The 25,278-nt window shown below is 36.0% G+C and overlaps 1 protein-coding gene and 1 pseudogene across 2 annotated transcripts in view; one reads left to right on the top strand and one right to left on the bottom strand.

The window, feature by feature from the left end:
- Nucleotides 1–2,582: 2,582 nt before the first annotated feature.
- LOC119061506 (FAS-associated factor 1-like) lies at nt 2,583–5,979 on the bottom strand (annotated as a pseudogene).
- A 1,129-nt stretch (nt 5,980–7,108) lies between these two features.
- Nucleotides 7,109–25,278, top strand: part of DYNC2H1 (dynein cytoplasmic 2 heavy chain 1) — a 317,131-nt gene continuing 298,961 nt past the window's right edge. For both annotated transcript variants that reach the window (XM_053670464.1, XM_053670463.1), the window contains exons 1-12: nt 7,109–7,424; nt 12,826–12,996; nt 13,362–13,497; nt 15,107–15,225; nt 16,320–16,464; nt 17,160–17,392; nt 19,657–19,785; nt 19,886–19,999; nt 20,111–20,222; nt 20,555–20,679; nt 21,518–21,693; nt 23,901–24,096. In XM_053670464.1, the coding sequence (XP_053526439.1) occupies nt 7,230–7,424; nt 12,826–12,996; nt 13,362–13,497; nt 15,107–15,225; nt 16,320–16,464; nt 17,160–17,392; nt 19,657–19,785; nt 19,886–19,999; nt 20,111–20,222; nt 20,555–20,679; nt 21,518–21,693; nt 23,901–24,096 (1,851 nt within the window). In that variant the 5' untranslated portion in view covers nt 7,109–7,229. The remainder of the gene's footprint in view (nt 7,425–12,825; nt 12,997–13,361; nt 13,498–15,106; nt 15,226–16,319; nt 16,465–17,159; nt 17,393–19,656; nt 19,786–19,885; nt 20,000–20,110; nt 20,223–20,554; nt 20,680–21,517; nt 21,694–23,900; nt 24,097–25,278) is intronic.

The raw sequence follows: 25,278 nt of genomic DNA, 5'->3' as shown, positions 1-25,278 counted from the left end.
ATGATTTAAACAGAATTAAACTTTTTTGTGTGTAAATTCCACAGCAAAGATTTGAGTCATCAAACCTCTTCTTATCTATATCGCATTTTACCAATTATGACATAATGCAATTTTGAGTTTTCTTCCGAAGAAAAATGCATGACCTTTGAGTTGACCAAATTCTTTTTTCAAGACTCAGACCTTGCTTCAGAATGTTATTTTTCCATCTACAGTTTTAGCTGTTCACAGGATTATTTGTTTTTTTAATGATTATTTTTGCATGTATGAAAAGCCTGGTCAGCTGAGGTTTGTTTCTTATCACATTCGTTAAATTCTGTGCAATTCTTCTCAGGTGTTAATTACATCATCGTTCTGCTGTCTGGGATCCTTTCGTATTGCTACTCCAAACCTTGAGTATATATTTCGATCTCATATTTTACTTTCTAACATAGCATTTAGAGATGTGATTTACATGTTGGTAATTTCCAGTTTGCTAACTTCATAAAGTGATAGTTTTTCTCTTCAATTTTTGTTGTTTCCATGTTTTTAAAATCTCTCTCAGAAATCTACGTAAGCATAGGAGAGCCACGTAGTCTGTATGGCTGTAGTGGAGGGAAAATTCTACAACCTCTGCCTAGGTGAGGTGCATTTTTCTAGGCAATGATATTGGAATCCTGTTAGTGAAGAAGTTACATGCACATGGAACTCATAGGTATTTTGAAATCTTTAATTACAACTGCGAACATAGGAACATGAAGCAGTGTGGGAAAAAGCCCCAATAACTCATGCCCTTGAGTCAGTGATCTCCTCATCACCTCGCCAGGCAGGAATAATGCGAATGCTCTTATTTTTCTGTTCTGGAAAAGCACTACAAGTGCAGTGCTGAGATTATTTCAGTACATCAGAGAATATTTATATAGCCAGGTAAATTCTAGGTGCAAAAAACAGAAAAATATCTGTATTTCAGATATTGGGCTAAAAAGCCAGAGGCACGCACAGGTAAATTGGACAGGGCACTGACCTAAAAGATAGTGTAGACTTGTCAATCATAAAAGTGCTAGCTAACAATAAGTAACATTTTTTGTCTAGGTACAACATGCCATGTAGTGAGTAAATCCTTCACCTGGATAATCTCATGGAAACTGTTTCTTATAGTTTGGATCAGAGTTGGACCCAGAAGATTTCATTTCTGTTGCTGGGTAATATTCCTTAACCATTTTTCCATCAAATGTTAGATTCCTTTGAGCTCTATCTTAGTGTTTTGTGGCAACATAGTAACCAATATTTCAGAAATTTTTAGTTATATATTATGCCCCACTAAAATGTTTTAAAAGTTTCTTTTCATGTTTGATTGTTATTTTTTCTCTAGTTTTCTATATTTTACTACTTAAAAAAAAAAACTCCCACTCAGGAGCTGCAGAACCTGGGACTCTGCCATCTTCTCTCAGTCTGTTTAGGAGGATTAGCTCATGGGAATGCAGAGCGCTGTGCTGGACTGGAACTTCATCACCAGGCGGCACAGGAGGAATAAGCAATGGGACCACTGCGCTTCTGTTAAGTAAGAACTCTGGCATTTTTAATTGTCATTTCTCTTGCTTTAAACGAAACACTTTTAAAATGTTGCTCTATAAATGTAACAGCATTTTTATTTTTATGATTTTGAGATCCTACAAGCTATAAACATGCCTAAATGCTTCAATACGATAGCAGCATGTAGCTAATGTTCTTAGGCTTTCATTTTACTGTCTTCCCTTATGGAAATTCTACTCCCACCCCCAAGTATATTTGAAAACAGAAATATAAAACATACTTTCTCATTAGTCTCCTCACTTATATTTATAAATACAAAGATAATATTCTCTGACATACTGAAATATAGGCAATTCTATCCCCACCCCCTTCTACAAACATTTTAGTAGTGAGAGAGCACTTTTATTGGCTGAATGGTACATGAAATACTGCTTACCTTTATTTATGAAGTAATTTCCTTTATTAAAAAATGCTGCTAAATTACTCACACAGGAAGATAATATTTATGGCTTATATGTAAGATCACTACATTTTTAAGTGAAAAGCTAAATACCTCATTAATCAAAGACTTTGTATTTTTGTTAAAAAGTCTTTTGAACAAGTGAACACCAAAACATTAAATCATATTAACTATATGATTAACTGCCTTCATAGAAAAAAAGTTTTCCATTAATTGGCGTGTCTTTCAAATTTCAAACCATTTGATTTTTATAACGTCAGAGCTATGCTTTCATATTTTTAAAACATGTCAGTCTGTGAGCTGCTCCTGCCCGCCCTGTCAATCACCATGTGCTGGTCTTCCCTTGGTTTACTCTGTTTCAGCACACAGGCCTTCTCTGAGTTTTCATCAAGCCAGGCTGTTTCTACCTAATGGCCTTACATGTATGTTCTTTTCTTTCTTTCTTTTTTTAGAATAGCTATGTTTATTATTACCTTTTTCCAGCAATATTGCAAGAGGCAGAAGTGTGACACTGAATTCAGTGAGCCAGGTGTGTAGGTGCAAACTCCTTCTCTTGACGCAGGTCTGGCAGGTCAAGGAACCAAGGAATGGCTGGGTCCCTGCTGGGCTGTGCTTACTCTTTTGCTTCGAGGGGAAGGGTTTCTTGAGGGAACAACTTTATCTCTGATAATGATTTATTTGGGTCCAGCTGGGTTATATTCCTCCTAGGAAAGGTGCCCAGTAACTTGAACTCATACTATGGAAATCCTTTGGAAGCTACAATATCAAGGACAATCTGGAGCTTGTTGCTGGCCGGGAAATGCCTCGGGCTGGGGCGGGGCGGGGCGGGGGAGGCCCACCGATCCAAAATTATCTACAGGCTCTCCGACTCTGGGGTCAGGGCCTGCTCTAAGGAGAGCCTAATGGTCTCTCGTTCCTCTTGTTGTTCTTTGTGATTCTGTTCCAAACGAAACTGTTCTACCATCACTCTCTCATGAGCTTCCTTCTTTGCTCTGTGAGCTTCAAGTGAAAGGTGACAGGCCTCATTTTCTTCTCTCCAAACATTTTCTTTGGCTTCACATGTATCCTCATCCTTTATATTGTCTTTTTGTTGGGTGGTAAAGATCTCCATTGCAGCCCTGAGTCTCATCATTAACTCATCCACTGTTGTACCTTGTATTGCATTTAACATTTCATTAGATGATTGCTTTCCCATAACAATCAGAAAAGGTAGAAAGTGATCTGCTTTTTGAGGCATGTGTAACAACACTGCCAAAGTGTCTATTGCACATTGTCAGAAATCTTGCTCTATTGGCATTCTTTGTCACATCCTAAGACTAGGTTATAAAATTTGACTCAAATAAGAGATAACAGATTCAGCACAAAGCATTGGTGAGCAGAACACATTGGTTAATACCTTTCGTCATGGTGGAGGGAGGTAGCAAGCGGCTTTGTATCTCAGTCTTTCACACAGAAGGCCTCTTGAAAAGCAGCTTCTTTTTATTGGACCAATAAAAACTACAGAATAGTAGTTTGCATATCTTGAAGAAAACGCTATTGTAAATTGTAATAAGGCATCTCCTTCATTTTCTGCGTTATCTGGCATCATTGCAGATTTTCTCAGAGCAGATGATGCCATGCTAAATACCTCTCCATCATCCACCCCAATTTGGAGCATCTTCAGAATTATCTCTATCACGATCGATAACCATAGGAACATCGGTCCTGTGCTCCTCAGACCAGACTGCTCCTGGTCTGTGCAGGAGAAGATCTGCACAGTTTAAAGTTGACAGCTATCAAATAGAGATGGTAATTGAGAACAATCCATATTATACCACAGAGGAGATAGCTGACATACTCAAAATATGCAATTCAATAAGATTACTGGTGAAAATGAAAAATGTGTTTTATTTTACAGAAAAAACCATATGGACTTTTTGGCCAATTAATAATATACAACCTACTGAAAATCATTAGTGTAAATCCACAAAAACAAGAGGAGATTGACATTTCAATAAAGCATACCATTAAAGACACAATAAAAATACTCCTTAATACTTTTTGTATAATACAATAGTCTTTGCCAAGCAAATTTGATCTCATTTTCTTCCTGGTTAAATGTTTTGAAAGAATCCCCAAACTTTCTTATTAAATGTCAAACTCCTCACGTTAGCAGACAGAGGTTTACTGGCCACGCCCTGTTTTCTTCTCTGGTCCACATCTTCTGGATGCTCATATAATCTTCTCCAGCCACAGAGTCCTATAGTCTCTCACACACATTGAATATTTTCTCACATGTCATTTTTCTACCTCAAATGCCTACTATACACCTACTTGCCTGCTACCTCTTTGTCCTTGACACTGTTGAAGTGTCTATCTTTCACACATCTCCTTGACCTTCCCTCAACTGAGATGCTGGTCCTCGAACTTGCCCTGGTAATATCACCATTATAGCACACTCTACATTTCATCATTTTCAGTTTTGTATCTGTACTATGAAACTGATCTCCATAACAGCAGGAGGTGTATGATGGTAGGAGTCTAATTTGATTCTGCCCACTGAATATTTAGCATGTTCTCAGAAAGCATGTGTATATTGAGTGAAGCTAGTGTAAGCCACATCTCAATATAGTTTGTAGACATTCAAGGCTATTAATAGCATAGAATAATGGAATCAAATGGTCTGACTTTGATCCTGGATTTATAATTTTCAAGTTATATGACCTTTGGCAAATAATTTACTTTTCTGTAAATTTGAAGCTAAATAAGAAAAATCATGAAAGACATCCAAGAGTGCCAGGCACAAACACTCAAAAAATTTCATCTTGCTGATTATGAGGATGATGAGCGGAGGAAGAAATCCCAAGCATAAGTATCAAATCCCATATATCCTCTGCTATATATGGGATGTCAAATAATATCATTTTGAATTATTCTTTAACTATTCTTTGACTCCAAGAATATGTACAGTATTACTCATGTTAGACATGTAGGAGAGCAATAGTTATTAATAATAAATAGCTAATATATGTAGGATTTGCTATGTGCCAGCAGTGCTTTAAAGTGTTCATATACATTAACTAGTTAATTCTCATCAATTCTTTGAGAAAGCTAACATTATTATTCTCATTTCTGTAGACAAGGAAACTGAGGCACATAGAGGTTAACTGAGTTACTCTGCCGGTGAGTGATAGAGGAGGGGTTCAAATCTAAGCAGTCGAACTCCAGAATCTCTTCTCATTATTACTGTACTTACACTATTTTGAATAAGTAAATGAATAAACCTCATTAGTTGAACATAGAAAAGAGATCTATAGGTCTAGTTCTGGAGTAGAGTACAATTTAAATGTATCAGCCTACCTCCCTTTTTTTGAGCAATAATTTGTGTTGATTCTACTTTTAATTTCCTCCACAGATGTACCAGGAAGTAGAAATAAATTACATAGAATGTGATGTTAGAACCGAACTGGTAAAAGTTTCTGCATCTCTGTTTAACAATTAAGAATATCAGATTGGCATATTAGATCAGATGGTTTTAGCCGAACAAAACTATCAGAGGCCAGGAGAGGCAGCTGGAAACCATCTCCAGCACTGGGACCTACAAAACTCCAGGATAAAAGAGTTGGATAAGTGCAAATTATTGACGAGAGAAAAAATTCCGAGGTGTCCTAAATTACAGCAAGATGGAGGATGGGAGGAAGAGACAAGGGAAATCAATCAGTTAGCTGACAGAGGCTGAACCAACAAAAGATTGCCTACATTTCTGAAAGTGTGTAAAAACTTTGGATCCAAATCCAGGCACCTATTGTGGCAATGATCTACAAAGCATAACTGACCACCCGACACCACCATATCCTGCTATGCAGAAACTTTGCAGCAAGAAAACAAGTATTTCCCCCTAGGACTCTTAACTATCCCAAAGCTTTCAATGTCACCTTGCCGCCCCCTGCCCCACCCCGTACCTTTAAAGTTAATGTTCAGAACAACTTACATCTTTCTTCCCCAAACTCATTGTGTAAGAGAACCACCATCAGCTCCAGGAAGGTACGTTTGTCTTCTCCATCTCACCCTGTGGCTGGTGGTTTACTCTGTGCCCACACCTAGTCCTTTTCTGGTTACCATTTGTCTCAATAAGCCCTTTCTTTCAGGACACACTGAAAGGTCTTTTTAAACACCATTGACAGGCTATGTCTATGAATTTTAATGAATGTCTGAAGTTAACAAGTCATAATCATTGTATATTCTGGTTATTCTATATTCTATAATATGGCTTGTGTTCTGGTATAATTACAATGAAAAATTAGTGGTTAAAGTTTTTTAACATTAATAGCAGGGTAACGGAAATAATCTTGGGAAATTAACCAACACGGAAAAGAGTGAATAAGATTGAGAAAGTAAATTAACATTGTATTGAACTCCTATTTTTTTGAAACAAGTCTCTTTTAAATGGTGATCTTTTAAATTCTCATTACAACCTAAATAGTATTTTCTACTTCACAGTCATGGAACCTGGCACCGAGTGTGGTTTAGTCACAGGAACGGTTGGAGAGGAAGCACTAGAACCCAGCCCTCCTCAAGACAGGTCTCGCTGCAGCACTTGAAGACAAGATGTATCTTATTTAACAACGCTATTTAAAAAAACATCAGTCAAAAGAATAAAAAATCAGTTTTTTTCTAATTGTTAAATCATATTAATTCAAAATTCAAGATTTAAGAGAAGTCCTTCCATAACACTATGGATCATTTTGCACCGTTCGGTAGGAATGCATCTGATGCAAGTTAATTCGTGTCCTGAAAAATAAATTACTTTTAACCTCCATTTAAGCTGAGGCAGTCATTCAATGCCATTGCGCTTCCAAGATGAAGGTGGACTTTTATCCTCCCTTTTAGCTGCCCTGCTTTCTTCAATACCTCGTATTCTCCAAAGTCTGTGCGCTTTGGGACTTTTGAAAAGACAGGTTTTGCTACTTGACACCAACACGGCACGAAGTCAAGCCCTTGAAATCGATGACAGCGATAAGCAGCTAAGGAACTCCGAGATTACTGATCGTCTCTAAGAGTTTTGCGTGCGCATGCCCGAGAAGGCGACGTACAGTGCACGCCGCCGGCCGTGGCGCCGCTTTTGCGCTGCGTCGCCATAGCGACTGTCCTTGGCAACCGCGAAGCTCCGCAGGCCCTCCGGCAGGCTCTGGATTTGAGTGGAGCCTGCTCCTCACTTCCCTCGCAACTGGTTTTCTTCTTTCTTCTCTTTCCTGTTTCCCCTTCCCCCACTTCCAAAATCATGGAGGGCGGAACTGGGGACGTTCGGAAGCTTTTCATCTTTGCTACTACCCAAAATTACTTTGGACTGCTGTCGGAACCCTGCAACCAGCCTCTGCTGTACGGCAGTCCTGAAATCAACAACTTCTTGGATGACGGGAACCAGATGCTCCTTAGGGTGCAACGATCCGACGCCGGAATATCGTTTTCTAACACGGTATGGTTCTCTGCACCCCTGACCTGAGCTCTCTTTCTGCTCCTAGTCTCACCTAGAGGGATGTCGGTTCCCTCTTCAACCTTCTCTGTCTGATCCTCACCTGACTAAAGGAGATTGATTGCCTGTCCACGCACTTGAACAGAACAATTATATTCTCTTCTAGTCCCCCCCCCCCAAGGACTGCAGATTGGTTATAACCAAGAGAAACAAGCAAAGAAACAAATAAAAATGTACATTATTTAGTTATGAAAACACTTTTTTTCCCTCTCTTCTGAGGTTCTTTGAGGCCAATTCTAGTGTATCTTTTTTAAAGTTAAATTTACTAGCGGGAAAGAGTAGTTAGGGATTCAGATCTTTTACGCAATAGTGATACAAGTTTAAATGGGTTTTTGAAGTACAATATGTGATGCTTTTTTTTTTCCCCAATTAATTTGACTTTTATTGTCTAAGGGAAAAAGCTCAACAAATGAAACTGGCGGCTGGGAGTGGCTTATTTAGAGGCTACTTGGAGAAGATTGCGGAGGGCCGCCCTGGAAGCCGCCCCCTGCCCTGAGCGCTTACATCCCCCGTGCACTCTTTCAGCCCGTCCCCGCCTTCGAGGAGGACGTTGGCTTGTGCTGCACAGACCCGCCAGCCTCTGGGGCTGGAAACGAGGCCGAGCAAAGGGAATTTATGAATTTGTGAACTTCAGTTTTCTTTTCTTGTCTTTCCGACAGCCTTTTTTGTGATGATTGGGTTTCTGGAAGAGTTGCAGCCACGACCTCTGCAGCTGTTATCAGTGGGCAACCAGCTGGCCTCTCTGGTCGGTTTCTCGGGAAGCTGTCTAGATGGCATTGTAAACGGTTGGGAGCTGTTTGTGTCGGCTCCCAAAGATTTGCAGCTGCGGAAATGAACTCAAGAGATGCACTCTAGGATCAGGTGTAATCGGGGGATCGTTTAGGTACAGGAAAGCCTTGGAGTTTTGTGGGTATCTCAGGATGGACCAACTGACCCCCCCCCCCCCCACCCCAGACCCAGTCTGGAACATCCTGCGAAGTCAGGAGTCAATAGGCTAGGGATATCCATGAAGTTACCTAATAATGAAAGTTAACGTGTGTCTTGCTGCCTATAAGGAAGCTTACTGATTTGGGTGGGTGGGGGGATGGTATCTAGGCCAAGGAAAGGGAGGGGGTCATAGGTGAGACAAAGTGAGGGAATCGAAATACCGCTGTCCACAAGGAATTAAATCAGTTTCGAAGTGTCCTCTGTAAATATTTCGGTAATTACTTCCTCTCAGACCTCCTCCCGGTTCGGTTTTTTGTCTGGTGAGTCGGGCATTCCCTTCCCAGGCCACAGCGGACGAGTGAGCTGGTTTTCCCCGAGCCCACCGCGCAGGGCGGGAGGTTGCGATTCACTAGGTGCTGGAGGGAAGAGGTGGTGCATCTCGGAATCACTGGGTCTGGAGCACTGCGCTGAGGTGCAAGGTCCTTGCGTCCCAAGTAATGCCACACACTGGGGGTCGATTTGCGGTTCCGCCCCCTCAATCCCCAATCTTTCCTACCTTCACTGGTTTTCCTCGCCAAGCAAACTTGGTGTATACTGGCCACATCCTAGCCTCCTCCACCCATTCTGCTGCTGATTTCCCAGAAAGTTAAATCTTGGAAAGTTTATCTAAGTACAGGCCGCTGCCAATCCCGGCTTCTTCCCCAGCACTTTATTTCAGATTTTTTCACATCTTGTTATTTAACAACTTGGCCCAACCAGTTAGGGCTTTTTTTGTTTATCAATATGTAATGTATTGATTTATTTATTGCACTGCTGCCTTCCCTGGCAGGATTGCTGAAGAAATAACTTGCATTTGTAATCAGGTTATATATGTTGATAAGCTAACAAGTATGTATATATTTACACACCTAAGAGTAATACACAGAAGAAATTGCCTCAGACCTTTAGGGAGCTCATAGATAAATGAAAGGTAGCAAATCACTGACATATTTTTAAACCCCTACCTCTGGTGTTCACCCATGTCTCTGGGTCTGACAGTATTTGATACTCAGCAAGCATTGGGTACATCTTTGTAGGATGATTGGATCATTCACCCATTCACTATGGATCTTTAGTTTTGGATTTAATTCAGTTCTAGTAAGTACATTTTTATGTTGATCTCAGTATTTGAAAGCACTTTGCTAGGCCTTGTGGGTTTATGAAAATGTGCAAAGGATATACACTCATAGCTAACATTTGTTGTCAGCCATGGTTCCTAAGTATTTTATAGGTATTGATACATTTAGTATTCACAACAACAGTAAGATAGAAACCATTTTTATTTCCATTTTATGCCTGAAGAAAGTAAGGCACAAAGGTTACATCCTATGTGTTAACTGTTCCACTTCTCTAATAGGTAATACTTGAGTCAGAATAAGACCCCCTGCTTCTACCTTCCAGAACATCACTCCAGTGGTCTACAGTGAAAACTTAAATGACATAATTGGGGCATACTGTTGGAAACACCGTTGAAAGTTTAGAGTGTAATAGGAAAACAAGACAAGGAGAGGTTTGAATTCATCAATGTGTGTCTTGGATTGGATATTGAAAATTGAAGCAATAACTTTGAAAACTTGATGCCATTACTAATAGAACCCAACAATGCATTTTATTTTTAGTTCTATACCACAGTGCAGATTTTTCATATTTGAAATGTTTTATTATGTCTTAAGTTCTACTTTAGATGTCTGAGAGTCAGCATGATTTAATAATTTATAATAAGTTACCAAATACTTACTGGGTACCTTCTGTAGGTCTGGCACTATTCTAGGTGCTGGTAATAAAGCCATGAGCATGTCAGAGTTTGTCTTCAAGGAGTAACATTTGAGTGGACACAGCTAGGCTAAACACATGCACACAGATACATAATGTAGCATAATTTTGAGTATTGAAAAGTGCTTTTAAAATAAAAATAAAGTAGTGATGGGGTGGCATAGAGAACTGTATTAAAATAGAGTAGGAAGGAATACCTGTTTGTATTAGTGACCTTTGAAGGGCGATTTGAATGATGATTTGTAGTTATACATAAGATTTAAGGGAAGAGTGTTCTAAGCAAAAGAAATTGTAAGTACCACGGTCCTGAGCTTGGCCTCACCTTGGTTTCAAGGGGCAGGAAAAACAATTACAGAGTGATTGCTGAAGTTGAATGATTAACTGGAGAGTATGGAAGATTGTCACAGGCTGATCACTGAGGACCTTGTACACCTTTCAGGTGAACTAGGAAGTCACTGGTAATTTTAAGCACATCACTGATAATATTGAGCAAGAGAAAGAGCTGGTCTGGTATATGTTTCAGGGTAGAGGCTGACAAACCTTTCCGTGGTAGGCCAGACAGTAAGTATTTTAGGCTTTGCAGACTGTACAGTCTTTGTGACAAATTCAGCTCTTCCATTGTAGTGTGAAAGCTGCCATAGAAAATATGTAAGTGAGTATGGCTGCATTCTAATAAAGCTTTATTTTTGGGCACTGATATTTGAATTTCATATAATGATCATGTGCCATGAAATACTATTTTTTTGATTTTTTAAAAAATGTAGCAACCATTTTTAGCTTGTGGGTGGTACACAAACAGCAGCCAGTTATAGTGTGTTGATCTGTGATCTATCCCAGTAGGAGACTGGTATTTTGCATCTTCAAAAGAACAACTTGGCACCTTGAATGAATAGTTATCAAATAATGTACTATAAATTAAGAGGAAGTAGTAGTTGCCAATGATAGGGAAACTGGGAGGAGAGGCAGCTGGGAGTGTTGACTCTCAGTTTTCCTTCTCTCAGGGAACGATGAGCAGCTGTAGCCACCTGAACCTTTGCTTTAACTCTGGCTTTGGCTAGGATGAACTTACTTCGCTGACTGGCACCCCAGGGTGATTGGCCAGTGATGGTAGTTGCTATTTTTAAAGCATGATCATGAAATGTGTATTTTTTTCACATAGGAGAGAAGGAGGATATGTATTACTTCATTACTAAAGAGTGAATTTTTCAAATCTACGGATCTGCATTTTGTTATCCCATTTGTTTGTAATTAGAATAAAATGATCATACTAGCAACAGAACTCTAATGTGTGAAAAGGAGAGTTGGAGCAATGCAGCTACACCAATAAATGCGGTTCTTCTAGCAGCTAAAAAAATAGAATGATTGGGATAAAAGAAAAGTAGTGTGAAAACTCACTCACCTAGAAGATGTTTTTCATTCAGAGCAGTAAACTTGTTTGCAAGCTTTTTAATGCATGGGCTTCTCTTTCTGGGAAAAGAAATAACAACCGGAATGTGTATGTAATGCAAAAAATTCTTTCAGGCAGTACACTTTTCAGTTGATGGATTTACTATTAACTGACCTATTTTAAACATGTTTGCTTTAGTAAACTTCAATTTAGTTCATTCAGTTCCAATTTTAAATAATTTAGTGATATAGTAACCTAATAAAAAAAGTTTGATGATGAACTACATGTAAGAACAAATTTTTGGATCAAGTAAAGATTATTTTAAGAGACAGACAACTAAGTTCTTTTTAGTAGTTTTGAGTTTATGTACAAGTTAAAAGGAACCTATTATAATGCTGGTTTCAGGTAAGAGGGTAATTAAAATCCTTGTCACAGACTTTCTGAACAAGTGAAGTGTACTGCTCACCAGTGTGTACCTGGGACGCAGAGCTTTGATCTAAATCTGGCTGGAATGGTTAGCAATGTATGTCATCAATATTTATGTAATAATTTCTGTTTGTAAATCACTTATCAGAATAGTTTTATAATTCTTGCCCTGGCCGGTGTAGCTCAGTGGATTGAGCGTGGGCCAGTAAAGCAAGGGGTCACCTATTCGGATTCCCAGTCAGGGCACATGCCTGGGTTGCAGGCCAGGTCCTCAGTAAGGGACACATGAGAGGCAACCACATATTGATGTTTATCTCCCACTCTTTCTCCTTCCTTTCACCTCTCTTTAAAAATAAATAAATAAAATATTTTTAAAAAGAATAGTTTTATGATACAATCACCTGTAAATGGAGAAACCTTTTAAAACCCAGATATTCTTTTCTTTTTTTTAAACATTTTATTATTTTTAGAAGAGAAAGGAGGGAGAGAGGGAGAGAAACATCAATGTGTGTTTTTTTCTTATGCACCCCCTACTGCGGAACTGGCCTGCAACCCAGGCATGTGCCCTGACTGGGAATTGACCCCACAACCCTTTGGTTTGAAGGTGGCCACTCAATCCACTGAGCCACACCATCCAGGGCTTAAAACCTAGGTATTCTTAAGGAGCAGATATTTTAAAAATAACTATTATTCCAAGGGATAACATTACTGTGATACATTTTAGGGAACATTTCTTTCAAATGACTAACTTTTCTGAAGATAACATTAAAAGTCATTTATTTATCATTTTAGATCGATTTTGCTGACACAAAGGATAAAGTGCTGGTGTTTTTCAAGCTGCGACCTGAAGTAATTACCGATCAAAATCTACATAATAACATTCTTGTTTCATCTATGTTAGAGTCACCTATAAATTCCCTTTATCAAGCGGTACGGCAAGTATTTGCACCCATGTTATTAAAGGTGAGTAGAGTGATTGTATAGTCATTAGAAAATTAGGTTATTTGGAGAAACAGTTCCAAAACACAAATTTAAGTATTACTTTATATGCTACTAATAACAGGATTTTAGTTTTTCAATTAAAATAAACATTAAGCTCAAACATTAAGCTTTGATGACAAATAGAGAAATTGGAGAAAGACATAAAGTAGAATCCATATAATCTCTTACTTTGCCATGTGGACTCTTTTTCTCCCTTATGAGATGAAGTAGTGTCAACCTTTGAGTGAAGCAGGCATATTAGGGCTTAGTTCTTCAATAGTGTTATGGAAGGTCAATTTGATTGGCAAGCTTCTGATAATCATTTGCTTTTTTTTTTTTTTTTTTAGGATCAGGAATGGAGCAGAAACTTTGATCCCAAACTTCAGAATCTTTTGAGCGAACTAGAAGCTGGATTGGGTGTAGTGCTGCGCAGATCAGACACTAATTTATCAAAATTAAAATTTAAGGAAGATGACACACGAGGTATATAACCGTAGGTTAATCAAAGGAGGTTAAAATGATTGTTCTATGAGCATATTAGTAAATTACTACATTTCTTCACAGACTTATTTTCACACTTTTAGATCTGCTCTAAGCCTGAGCTGCTTTTACATACACGGGTCTGTATAACTGTGGAGGACATGAAAATGTAATCTTCAACAGTGCAATTCGTGGACATAGAAAATGTAGTTGGTTCTTGTGTTTTGCAGTCGTTGTGTTTTGTAAAGTCATCGTGAACACTGACTTAGTGAACATGGAACCATGGCCCCTAGGCGGAATTATAGGGTTCGTTTCCTGTGAGCCTCTGGTCATAACATTTTTGCCAACTGCAAAACACATAACTTTGTTATATATGTATTTCTGTTTAAAACCATTTTATTTAATATGTATTGTTGATTCATTAACATTGATCCAGTTGCCAACAGCATAACTCATGCTCAGATCAGGCTTATCAGACACAAGTTTTCTCTGTGGGGCACAGGGCAGTGTGCTTCTGCTTAGGAACATCAGAGAGCACTTCAGCTCTGTGCTTGGGGACCATATTAACCAGGGAAATCGCCAACAAAGAGCACAAAAATGTGAAAATGTGGCACTAAATAGGTTATAAAAGACTGCGTAAAGGATTTTATTTACTAGGAGATAGGAAACGAGAATGCAGTGCGTCTTTATTCATGCTCGGCTGGAAAACTATGTGTCGGGCAACTCAGATTTTTCCCTGGTCTGTACATGTCTGCAAGTGGCACTGCAGCACTGTGAGTACTGACTTTAAATTATAAGTAAATATTAGCGAGCAGGTAAATTAATGTTAGCAAGTAGGTGAATTTCTCAATCCAGAATCCTGAAATAATGAGCATTGACCTTAATTATATACTTTATAAAGATAATGGGCCACTGACTTTCATTTTAAAACCTATTTTGGCTGAAGCTAATTAAAATTTTATTATGGCTATAGAAAATTATTATTCATGAATCATTAATTGAAATGCAAGACACACATAATTATTTTAAAATATTGGCCAAAGTATTATTCATTTCTTTATTAGGAAATTAAGTGCTTTTTGAATTCCACAGACTCAGAAAGAATGGTGTATTTGTTTCTAGCATGAGATTAGGAAAGTAGAGATAGGAAGTAGTCTAGTTCATTGGAAAATTTAAAGCAAATTTAAAAGCAAATCTACTTTAATTTGCTTATATTTTGAAATTAAATTGCAAACATTTTTGATTAAATCATAACCACCTCAGGTTTGGGCAATATTCAATAGCATGAATGGTTTTGGAATCAGATTTAGGAAAGCCTTGTGTTGGAGAAGGGAATTCAGAGACGAAAGAAGCAGAGTGACAGTACAGGCATGACTGACTTACAGAAGCATACAGGAGTCCTTCCACTGAGCAAGAACCGTGATGTGAAGCATACATCCGGTAGTGTTACTGTTCCCGGTGACTGCAAGTAGCAACTTTCTGTTGATAGAAATTATAAAATGTTTTTTCCTTACATCCTTAAGAATGCAGGAAATATATGAAATCAGCAAATAAATCTTATTTTTTTTGAATTTTAATTGACATATTTTGTTTTCCCTTCTCACTTTTTCAGGTATCCTTACACCAAATGATGAGTTCCAGTTTTGGATAGAACAGGCTCATCGTGGAAGTAAACAGATCAGTAAAGAAAGAGCCAGTTATTTTAAAGAATTATTTGAAACAATTGCAAGAGTATGTGATTCATACATTTACATATTAGGCTTTCGATATCTTAAAGTAAAAGTACTTTATAATCCTAAAGTAAAAGTACTTTAGGATTCTATTTATAATTCCAAAGTAATTTTTTTGATAAGCCTAAAGTAAAAGTACTTTAGGATTCTATTTTTAATAAATTTATCTCTGTTTTAAAATCATTATTTGATGGTTGTGAACAAAATATATCCTTCATGTATATCAAGGTTTACTTAAGGTGTGTGTTTAATATGAGTATAGTGTAAAAATGTAAACTTTTAAAGAAGTTAATTCTAATTTCCAGTAAATATTTTTCTCAAACATAATTTTCTTCACATTGGACAGGGGAAAACAGAAACTTAATATACTAGCAGAGGCTCATCTATGTGCAGTTAATATATGTTCTTTTGAAAGAATGTTCACTTTATTCAAATTAGCATTTTGAAGTAGGCTGTAATTTTAAAAGTCTTAGTTTTATACTTATTTGGTAATTATTCCTTCATGTATCTACAGAGGTTAAATAAGTGACCATTTTAATTATGATTATTAAAAATCTATTCTTTTCAAAATAAATATAGTTATTTTCTACTTGTTTCTAATATTATTTCAATACTGTTTTAATCAAGTGTTTGAAATGGTTTTAAACTTTTTTTGTAGCATTGATAAATGTAGAATGATAAATCTTGTACTATGATTATCTTAATGTATGAATAAAGATATACCAACTACAATGGGTAGTATAAAAATGGACAAGTGTAATTGAACAATAAAGTAATAAAAAAATGGTGTTAAGACTACCTTCACTTGGGTAAATTAAAGACATGAATCCACATTTAAAGAAAATTAGGCCAAGTATAAAAATAAATGAATAGATTTTTTGCAATGCTTATTGATTTTTCTGGCTTTCACAAAATATGTATTTGTGAAGAAACATATAGGGTGTTTATGTAAGAAAGTAATATGTCATGTTGTTAAAAAAGCAAAAATTAAGGCAAATACTAGAGTTGTAGCAGTTGAAAACTGAGAACATTTTGATTATATTGCCCAAGGTAAATGTATGATTACCTTAAAAAATGAATGAATTTTGGTTTTAGGAGTTTTATAACTTGGACAGTCTGTCTTTACTGGAAGTTGTTGACTTGGTGGAGACGACTCGCGACGTTGTTGACGATGTGTGGAGACAGACAGAGCATGACCCTTACCCTGAGTCACGCATGTTACATCTCTTAGATATCATAGGTACGAGTAAAGAAAAAATTCTGGAATCCTGTTTTGTGTTTTTTTCTTTAAATGATCCTTAATATAGTAATTGTTCCTTTCAGTAACTCTTAAAGCAGGTCTTATAGAATTATTTAAATAGATATGTGTATATAGTAGATTACTTTAAATCATGTATCAAATTTTTGGACCATTAATACAGCTAAATTTACATAGATTTTTAACCCTTGTGGATATATTAATTTTGAATTTATTTGTAAAGAACTGAAAATTTCTTTAATATATTGGCTTATAAGTCAATATTAAAAGTGCAAATACTTTTGCCTCAGAAAAGGCCCTTCTCATTATTATCCTAAGGAGATATTAGACAAGTACATAAGGTGTATGAATTAGGTTATTGATTGCAGCATTATTCGTAACAAATAGCAGTTGAGAATTAGTTATATAATGTTACATCTATACAGGAGGCTCCTAGCCTTTAAAAATGTATATATATTTCTGAACTTTAAAGATGTATGTGATCTACTGTAAGATGCAAATATACTTCTGCTTTTTGAAAAATATTTGTTATTAACAGTGCTAGTCTAAGGATGTGCATGTGGTATTTCACAGAACCTTAGTTTGATAATTTGTACATTAATTTTGTCATAAGCATGTATCCTGTAGTTTTTGTAAAAAGACACTTCCATGAAAAAGTTTGCTTTATGTTTTATTAGGTGGTTCATTTGGAAGATTTGTTCAGAAAAAGTTGGGAACTTTGAACCTTTGGGAAGATCCTTATTATGTTGTCAAAGAAAATCTGAAAGCTGGCATTTCAATTTGTGAGCAGTGGGTGATGGCTTGCAATCATCTAACAGGTCAGGTGTGGCAGCGCTATGTTCCTCATCCATGGAAAAATGAAAAATATATCCCTGAGACAATTGAAAAATTTGGCAAACGCCTTGAAGAGGTATTATTTGATTATTTGGCTCTTTGTCTTCAAATGTGAAGTATGTCCTCATTTGTTAATGAATGCATTTTTTAATTAAAAACACCGCACATCTGATAGGAATTATTCATATTCGGGGGAGAGAGTAACAGTTGAAGTTCCTGTGAAGTAGTTTGACAGTCATCTGGTGCAGAGCCAGGTGCAGAGTGGTGTTCACTGAGTGCTGGCTCCCACTGCCTTTCTTTGTCTTCAGTGCATGTCAGGTCAGCTTGTTAGTTGTGAACTTCACTGGGTTCTTTCTTCTAGAAAAGATAATCCACTTGTCCATCTATGGAAGCTACCAAACATTCTCTTGGTGACTGAAATTGTTTTTAAGCCGAACAGCTTTTTAGGGGATATTTAATGGAAAGATTTGAAACAGCTGCTTAGTTTTCATAAGTTACAAGTTTCCATATAGGACTTATATATTTAGCTTGAAGGGACAAGGAAAATAGAACATTCGAAGATTGCAAAGCTGACTTTTTCCTTTTCTGCTTATGGGAACCAGTTATTTGGGGATTTTTAAAAAACCTTTTTATTATGAAAAATTTTAAACAAACTTAAAAGTAAAGTAGTGTAATGAATGCCAATGTATCTATTACTTATTTTCAACAGTTTTTGACATTATTTAGTTCTTAGTCCATCTTTTTTACTTTTCCTTTTGCTAGAGTATTTGCAAAGCCAATTCAAGAAATCATATACTTTCACCCTTAAAACATAACCATAATATCACCATAACATCCAATACAATTATAGTAATTTCTTAATATTATTTTATATCTAACCAATGTTCATTTTTTTTCTGATTGTCTCAGCTGCTTCATAGGTTCTTTTCCAATTTTAGTTTGATATGTGGGTTTAGGTGTCTTTAGCCTGATCCAACTGTTATTATGCTCTCCATCAATTAATGATTTTAGCAGCCATTAATGACCACGAGGAGATGTAAAATGGGGATTTTCTAACTCTGTTGTTCTTTTTACATTTGTTACTGATGATGGAAGAACTTTTCCTCATGAATTTATTACTTACCTTGAAATAAAGACTGTATAGGATTACCAGTGTAGACAATTAGTTTTTTCCTTTTATTTATCACTTTTTAGAACAATGAATTAATAAGTTAGTATCATAGTAAGTTACATACGCAGTCAATGAAATGTTTTTCAGTAGTATTATGAACCCATGAGTTGTATTTTATGTATTTCCATCCATTATAGTTATTATTTTATTTAAATTATTCCAAGTTTGGGCAGCGAGTGCCTCCTGTAAGTTGGCTCTTACATCATTTTGAGTGAATGCAGTATTTCTTCGATAATTTCCTTACTTTCAAAGCCCCCCAGAATGTACCAGCCCATCTTTTGCATTTTCTGTCTCTTACTTGGAATTAGTCATTTCTCCAAAGAACCTGGTTCTTTTTAGTGGAAAATGGTACTTAGCAATAAAAATTTGTTTGGGGAAGTGTTAAATTTTATGTAGTTATCAGTGCTTTAAGGCTTTTTTAGTAGTTAGGATTTATGGACTAGTGCTTTGTTTTTAGCAATATAAAGAATAAATCATGAATCTGTACTGATATTTTTGACTCAAATGGAAGATTATAGGGTTTTTACTTAACCTTTTGATGTTGGTGGAAATTTTAAACACAAAATACAATAATTTATTTTCTTACTGTTTGTAAATTGTACATAATAGAGTTATTAATGTTTCATTATCCGAATTGCAGTTTAACATGTAATAGTGAATATCAGAGGTACTATGTTAAGGAGGAGAGAAGCTAAAACTTAAATGAACTTTAAGTGTAGTTTTAAAAATATTTAGATATCAGCCCTGGCAGGATTGCTCAGTTGGTTGTAGTGTTGTCCTGTGCACCAAAAGTTTGCAGGTTCAGTCCCTGGTCAGGGCATATACCTGAGTTATGGGTTTGATCCCTGGTCAGGGTGCATACGGGAGGCAACCAATTGATGTTTCTATCTCTCTTCCTCCCTAAAATCAGTAAAAACATATCCTTGGATGAGGATTAAAGATGTTTAGATTTTATATATTTTCACTATATGTGAGGACACTGATGTATTGATATAGTATGTATAACTGAATATTGATGAGTAGTAATTCTCAAAATTACAGTTTCAGTTTCATTGTTCATCAGAGAACCTAGGTGTAGAAATTCTTGCCCTTTGTATTTAGGTTTTAGATTCATTTGTGTAGATTTATTGATGTAAATGAATTTGTTGTTTTAATATTTTATGTTTTAGGTCTTGGCTGTTAGAACAATTCATGAGAAGATTCTCTATTTTTTACCTGCTAGTGAGGAGAAAATCCTGGCTCGAGTGTTTGAACCTTTCACTGGTCTGAATCCGGTGCAGTACAATCCATATACTGAGGTCGAATATATGTTTCTAAATATTATTCTCTGTTTGTGTTTTTATATCTAAAGGAAGATTTCAAAGATATTAAAGTCTAACAATATCAAAATTTTTTTAGCCTTTATGGAAAGCTGCAGTGTCACAATATGAAAAAATTATTGCTCCTGCGGAACAAAAGATAGCAGGAAAATTGAAAAATTATATTTCAGAAATTCAAGATAGTCCTCAGCAGGTAAAATCTGGAAGTATTTTACTTTTAATATTTTTAAGCTACTTTAGGAGATATATATTTGCCAAATCAATCCATTTGGTATAAATATATACTTATTTTATTTTATATTAGCTTCTTCAGGCATTTCTGAAATATAAAGAGTTGGTGAAGCGTCCAATTATAAGCAAAGAGTTGATGTTAGAAAGAGAAACTTTACTGGCAAGGCTTGTGGACTCAATTAAAGGTAAAAGTTTATCAGAGATGATAGTATTTGCTTGAGAAAGTATTTTTGCAAGTTATTTTTTCTTTTTTGTATACCCTTTAGGATTAAGAATATATTTATGACTTGTATTTGCTGAAGGTTAATTTATTACTTCTGTTATAAATGACACATTTTGAAAAATTACCCTGTATGTCTTTTCTCTGTCTCATTTAATATGGCAAGGTCCCTGAGAGTAGGAGAACAACTCTTAGTATTTTTATGTTTACAACATTTCATATAGTTCTTGGAACATGGAGGGCATTTAGGAAATCTTTGATGAATGTATTATCACTTATTTGAATTAAATTTTATAGATTTTCGATTAGACTTTGAGAATCGATGTCGAGGAATCCCTGGTGATGCATCTGGACCACTTTCTGGCAGAAACCTTTCAGAAGTTGTCAATAATATAGTTTGGGTTCGCCAGTTGGAACTGAAGGTATTCATTTTAATAAAAGTTGAAGAGTAGTAATTGTAAAATGTGCTATATTAATGTAGAAGCCACTCTAGACTTGCAATGAAAATATTAAAAAAGCATTTTCTCTTTTCTTTGGCATATCCACCTAATGTTATGTGAAATGTAGAATTCTGAGAAAGTGTGCAGAGTAGGTGTAATGGTTCTTCTCCTTCCTTGTATAGAAATAATTATCAAATAATTTGTCATTCCAATTGTAGTTGTTTCAGGTGACTGTCTTCTTAAAAAATATTGAAGAGAATAATTATCCTTTACACGCCACAGATAGATACAGAGTGTTATAAAGGCCAGCATGTTTAAGATTTCTACTTATTCAAGTTTGTATTTTGGATGTTTTATTTTCTGGAATTGTCTGCTGCTTAATTTTGTCCATCAGATTTCCAGGGTACCTACAGTGTTCTTTGTAAAGTTATGAAGGAAAGGAATTTCTTTCCTTTAAATTGCCCTTCAAATTGGCCTAACTGTGGTTTGAGGTATTAACCAGAGCATGTGGCAAAGAGCCCAAATTGCTATGTAGCATGTTTAGGAGTGTTGCTGAATTCTTGGAGGTATACCTGAATTTCCCTTATCCTACCTTTCAGATTATGCCTTGTATGCATTATCCACTATGTTTTGCTGTCCTGAAGTTGTATAATTTAGAAGCAAACTAGGGTTGATATTATTGTATTCACTGGAAAATATTCCATTGTACTATTTATAGATAAGTGGAAAAATAATTCCTGAATCACAGATCAGAGAAGTGGCTTATTTTATGCTAATGTTTTTAGATTTTAAATAATTTTTTGTAATTTGGCTTATTAAGGTGGATGATGCCATCAAGATAGCAGAGGCCCTTTTGCCCGACTTGTCAGGATTTCGCTCTTTCCATCGAAGTGCTGAAGATCTCTTAGACCAGTTTAAACTGTATGAACAAGAGCAATTTGATGATTGGTCCAGGGATATTCAGTCTGGTTTATCTGATTCTAGATCTGGTTTATGGTAAGTTTAAACATATAAACAGGGAAATCTACACAAGAATCTTGTGTTATTAATCCACATGGCAAGATGGGATTAATCATCTCTGTTCTTTCTTTCTTCAAACTTACTGCTGTTCCTTTAATTATTTTGTTAGTTTTTGTTTATCAGCTTTTAAGTCTTTAAGGCTGGCATCTTGATGATATAGTTGGTCAACTGCCTTCCCTTTGTTTCTTGGGTCTGTTCCTCCCAACGGCAGATTCCCTTTTTTAAATCCCATTTAGGCTTTCTGCACTCTATGATTGTTTTTGTTATTGGTATTCATATATATATGTTTTCCTGCCTTTAACATTAATATTGTATATGCACATGGATACATATACATACACACAATGGAAATTGTAACATTTCATTGATTTTTAAGCTCTTTGGGATGGAGAGTATTTCCTTATGGTGCCAACATAGTTCCTAAGGGTTTGGAAAATATTGAGCTATATTGAATATAATTTAATTGGTCAACCTGATTATTCTTTTTTTTTAAAAGATTTTATTATTTATCTTTAGAGGGGAAGGGAAGGAGAGAGGGAGAGAAATATCAATATATAGTTGCCTCTTGTGTGTTCCCTGCTAGGAACTGGCCTGCAACTCAGGCATGTGCCCTGACTGGGAATTGAATCTCAATCCTTTGATTTGCAGGCCTGCGCTCAATCCACTGAGCTACACCAGCCAGGGCCTAATTATTCTAATGGGTATTTAAAATGGATGTTTTAGAAAAACCATTGTTTTTTTGTTCTGGTGTACTTTCCCAGCATAATATCTGTATTTTTAAAAACTTGTCATGTTTTAGTTTTGAGGAACTTGTTACTTTTTAAAAGTCACTTTTCTGTGGTACGAAATTCTGTTTATTTTCCCTATATTGATGCAGAGGCCAAAAGTAGTAGCTTCCTAAACTGAATAATAATTGTTTTCCCTTTCCCTTTATCTTGCATTTTGTTTGTGCAGGAAGAATGTAGTGTAGAGCATAGTGATTATAACATCATGCCATTTAACTCTCCCTTTCTATCCTGAACCTAAAGTAGGAGAGATGCTCCAGGCCAAAATTTTTTAAAAAATAAGAATTTTTTAGTCAGCTAATTTTGGAATGTACACACACTGTCGTCCCTCTAGCTCCAGTGGAGATCTGCTGGGCACCAAGGGACCGAGAGCTGCGTGCGGTACAGGGCCTGTCGAGCTTTGTTCAGCTGGTGTTTGTTTCCCAGCTGACGATGAAATGCCGTTTCTCACTTTCTTTTTTCTTTTTCTTTTCTTTCTTTTTTTGGTAAAACATTATTATCCTATAGAGTCAATATGTTCTGGAACATATTGTAGGTTATGATGGTATGTAGAAGCTAATTTTGAAGATAAGGTTCAAATAGAAGCAGAAAGAATCACTGTAATGATTTTCTGACAGGCTTTTTATGTTTATAGGAGGACATTTTCAACTAAATGATTATTTTAATCCATTTTAAAGTATGCCTTATTTTATGTGTTATTAAATAAGCTGAATATATTTGTTCTTTGATTTTCAGTACCCTGCTTTCTAATACCTGCAAATTCTCTTAATTGTGGAAGTGATTTAAAACAACGAACATCATATAAACCTGATCCTGAAAGAGAAGATCATGAAAACATAGTATTTTATGCTTAATTACCTCAGCTTGATTTTTACAGTTCATGTGGACTTGAGTGCCCCAATGTAAAATTTGAAATTGGAGCCTTTACAAGACACATAAAAAAAAGGATAGGCCTTAGATAATGAAACAAAGATTAGAGAAATTAAACTTTTGACTATCTCTATTCCTACCATTTTGATGTCCTTATCATCGTCCTTTTAATAAAAGTATTAAAGAAGCAATTAAGAGGAGTAAAACTAATACCTTTTAGAAAATGAGTCAAAGCCTTTTCTCTTTATGGTGAATATGATGTCTTTTTTGAGTTTCAGCTGATGGTTGAGGGATTGATTTTTCTAGGTTCACAACTGCTTGGTTGAAATATTAATGTTATATTTTAGATATTGCAGGTATATTATCAAAATCTAAATTGTGGTATACTATATGAAAAAGATCCAGTTGAAAACTATAATTACTATTTTTTGAATTAACTGTATATTTACCAGACAGTTGTAAAAACTATTATTTTTTCATCAGCAGAGTGAGAACATAAAACTTAAAGTTATTCAATTTGTTTTGTAGCATTGAGGCTAATAGTAGAATTATGGAATTGGATCCTAATGATGGATCATTCAAAGTGCATTATTCAGATCGGTTGGTGATTCTTCTGAGAGAAGTTCGTCAGCTTTCTGCACTTGGCTTTGTTATTCCTGCAAAAATACAGCAAGTTGCAAACATTGCACAGAAATTCTGCAAGCAAGCAATTATTCTTAAACAAGTATGAAATTATATATTTGACAACATGGCTATTCTGAGTTCATTGCATGGGATATTTTAAGGGCTTTGTTTTCTACTGTTGGTGTTTTAGGCTAATAGAATGACACTTAACTCTTACAAAATTGATTTGCTAAATGATCACATTACAAAATTTGCTTTGTAAACTATATAGGCATTTAATAATTTACACTTATTATTGCTTTTCATTTTAAAAGCTTTTAGAAAAGTAGAACATTCTCTGTTGTTCATCTTTTATGTTACTTGCTTGGGTGTTACAGGACCTTCTAATTAGAGGGAGTCCTCTGCCTGCTTTTGAGGGGCATGTTCTTAGAGAATTACCTGGTTGATGGACTGGTTTCTGTTCTTGGTCATTTCCTCAGTCTACCTGTTCAGTACATTGCCATCATATCATTTACCTGTTTAAAACCAACTATTATCACCTCACTGTAGCTCCTTGGTACAGTGTACAAGGCACTTCTTAATTTTGCACTGACCGTCCTTACTAGTTGTTAACCGCTTATACTCTTTCCCCCATATTGCACCCTGTGGCTATTTGAATGTGTCTCGATACACTGATATCTGTTCCTTCTGATTAGAAATTACACAGCCTTCCTTTAATTCCCAACTCAAAATTCACTTTTTTTTGGTGACTTCTTTTAGGTGTTTGTTGCTTATTCTGTGTGTAATGTGCAAATCACTCTGTCTTTTTATTTTTATTTTTTTCTCTCAATTATTAGAACTTAGAGGGCAGGAACAGGGTCTTGTTTTAAGCTAATAGCATGACACTATGATCCTTCTCTCATTCTTTCATTCAGCAGAGTCATTGAGCACCTGAACTAGCAGGCACAGAGTAGTGAGAATATAAAAATGAATATATTGCTATTATACTGTGGTGCAGGGTTTCTCAACTTTTGACATTTTGCACCAATTCTTTTTTGTGGGGATGTCTTGTGCGTTGTAGGATTTTTTTAGCAGTGTCTCTGGCCAGTAGCATGTGCCTAGTTCTAACAAACAAAAATATCTAAACATTTCCAAGTGTCACCTTGGGGGAAACTTAGCCACGGTTGAGAACCACTGGGCTAGTGGGAGAGAGCAAACTAAACACTGAACTCACATTAAATATGAAACCTTCTGGTAGATACCTTATTTATGTTAAAATTCCTTACTGGTCTCATTAGGGATC

The sequence above is a fragment of the Artibeus jamaicensis genome, unplaced genomic scaffold (assembly GCF_021234435.1).
Source record: "Artibeus jamaicensis isolate MK-2021 breed Jamaican fruit bat unplaced genomic scaffold, CSHL_Jam_final contig_585, whole genome shotgun sequence".
In the NCBI taxonomy this organism is placed as follows: Eukaryota; Metazoa; Chordata; class Mammalia; order Chiroptera; family Phyllostomidae; genus Artibeus; species Artibeus jamaicensis.
The sequence above is the reverse complement of the archived record's forward strand: the minus strand, read 5'-3'. Positions and strand labels throughout refer to the sequence as shown.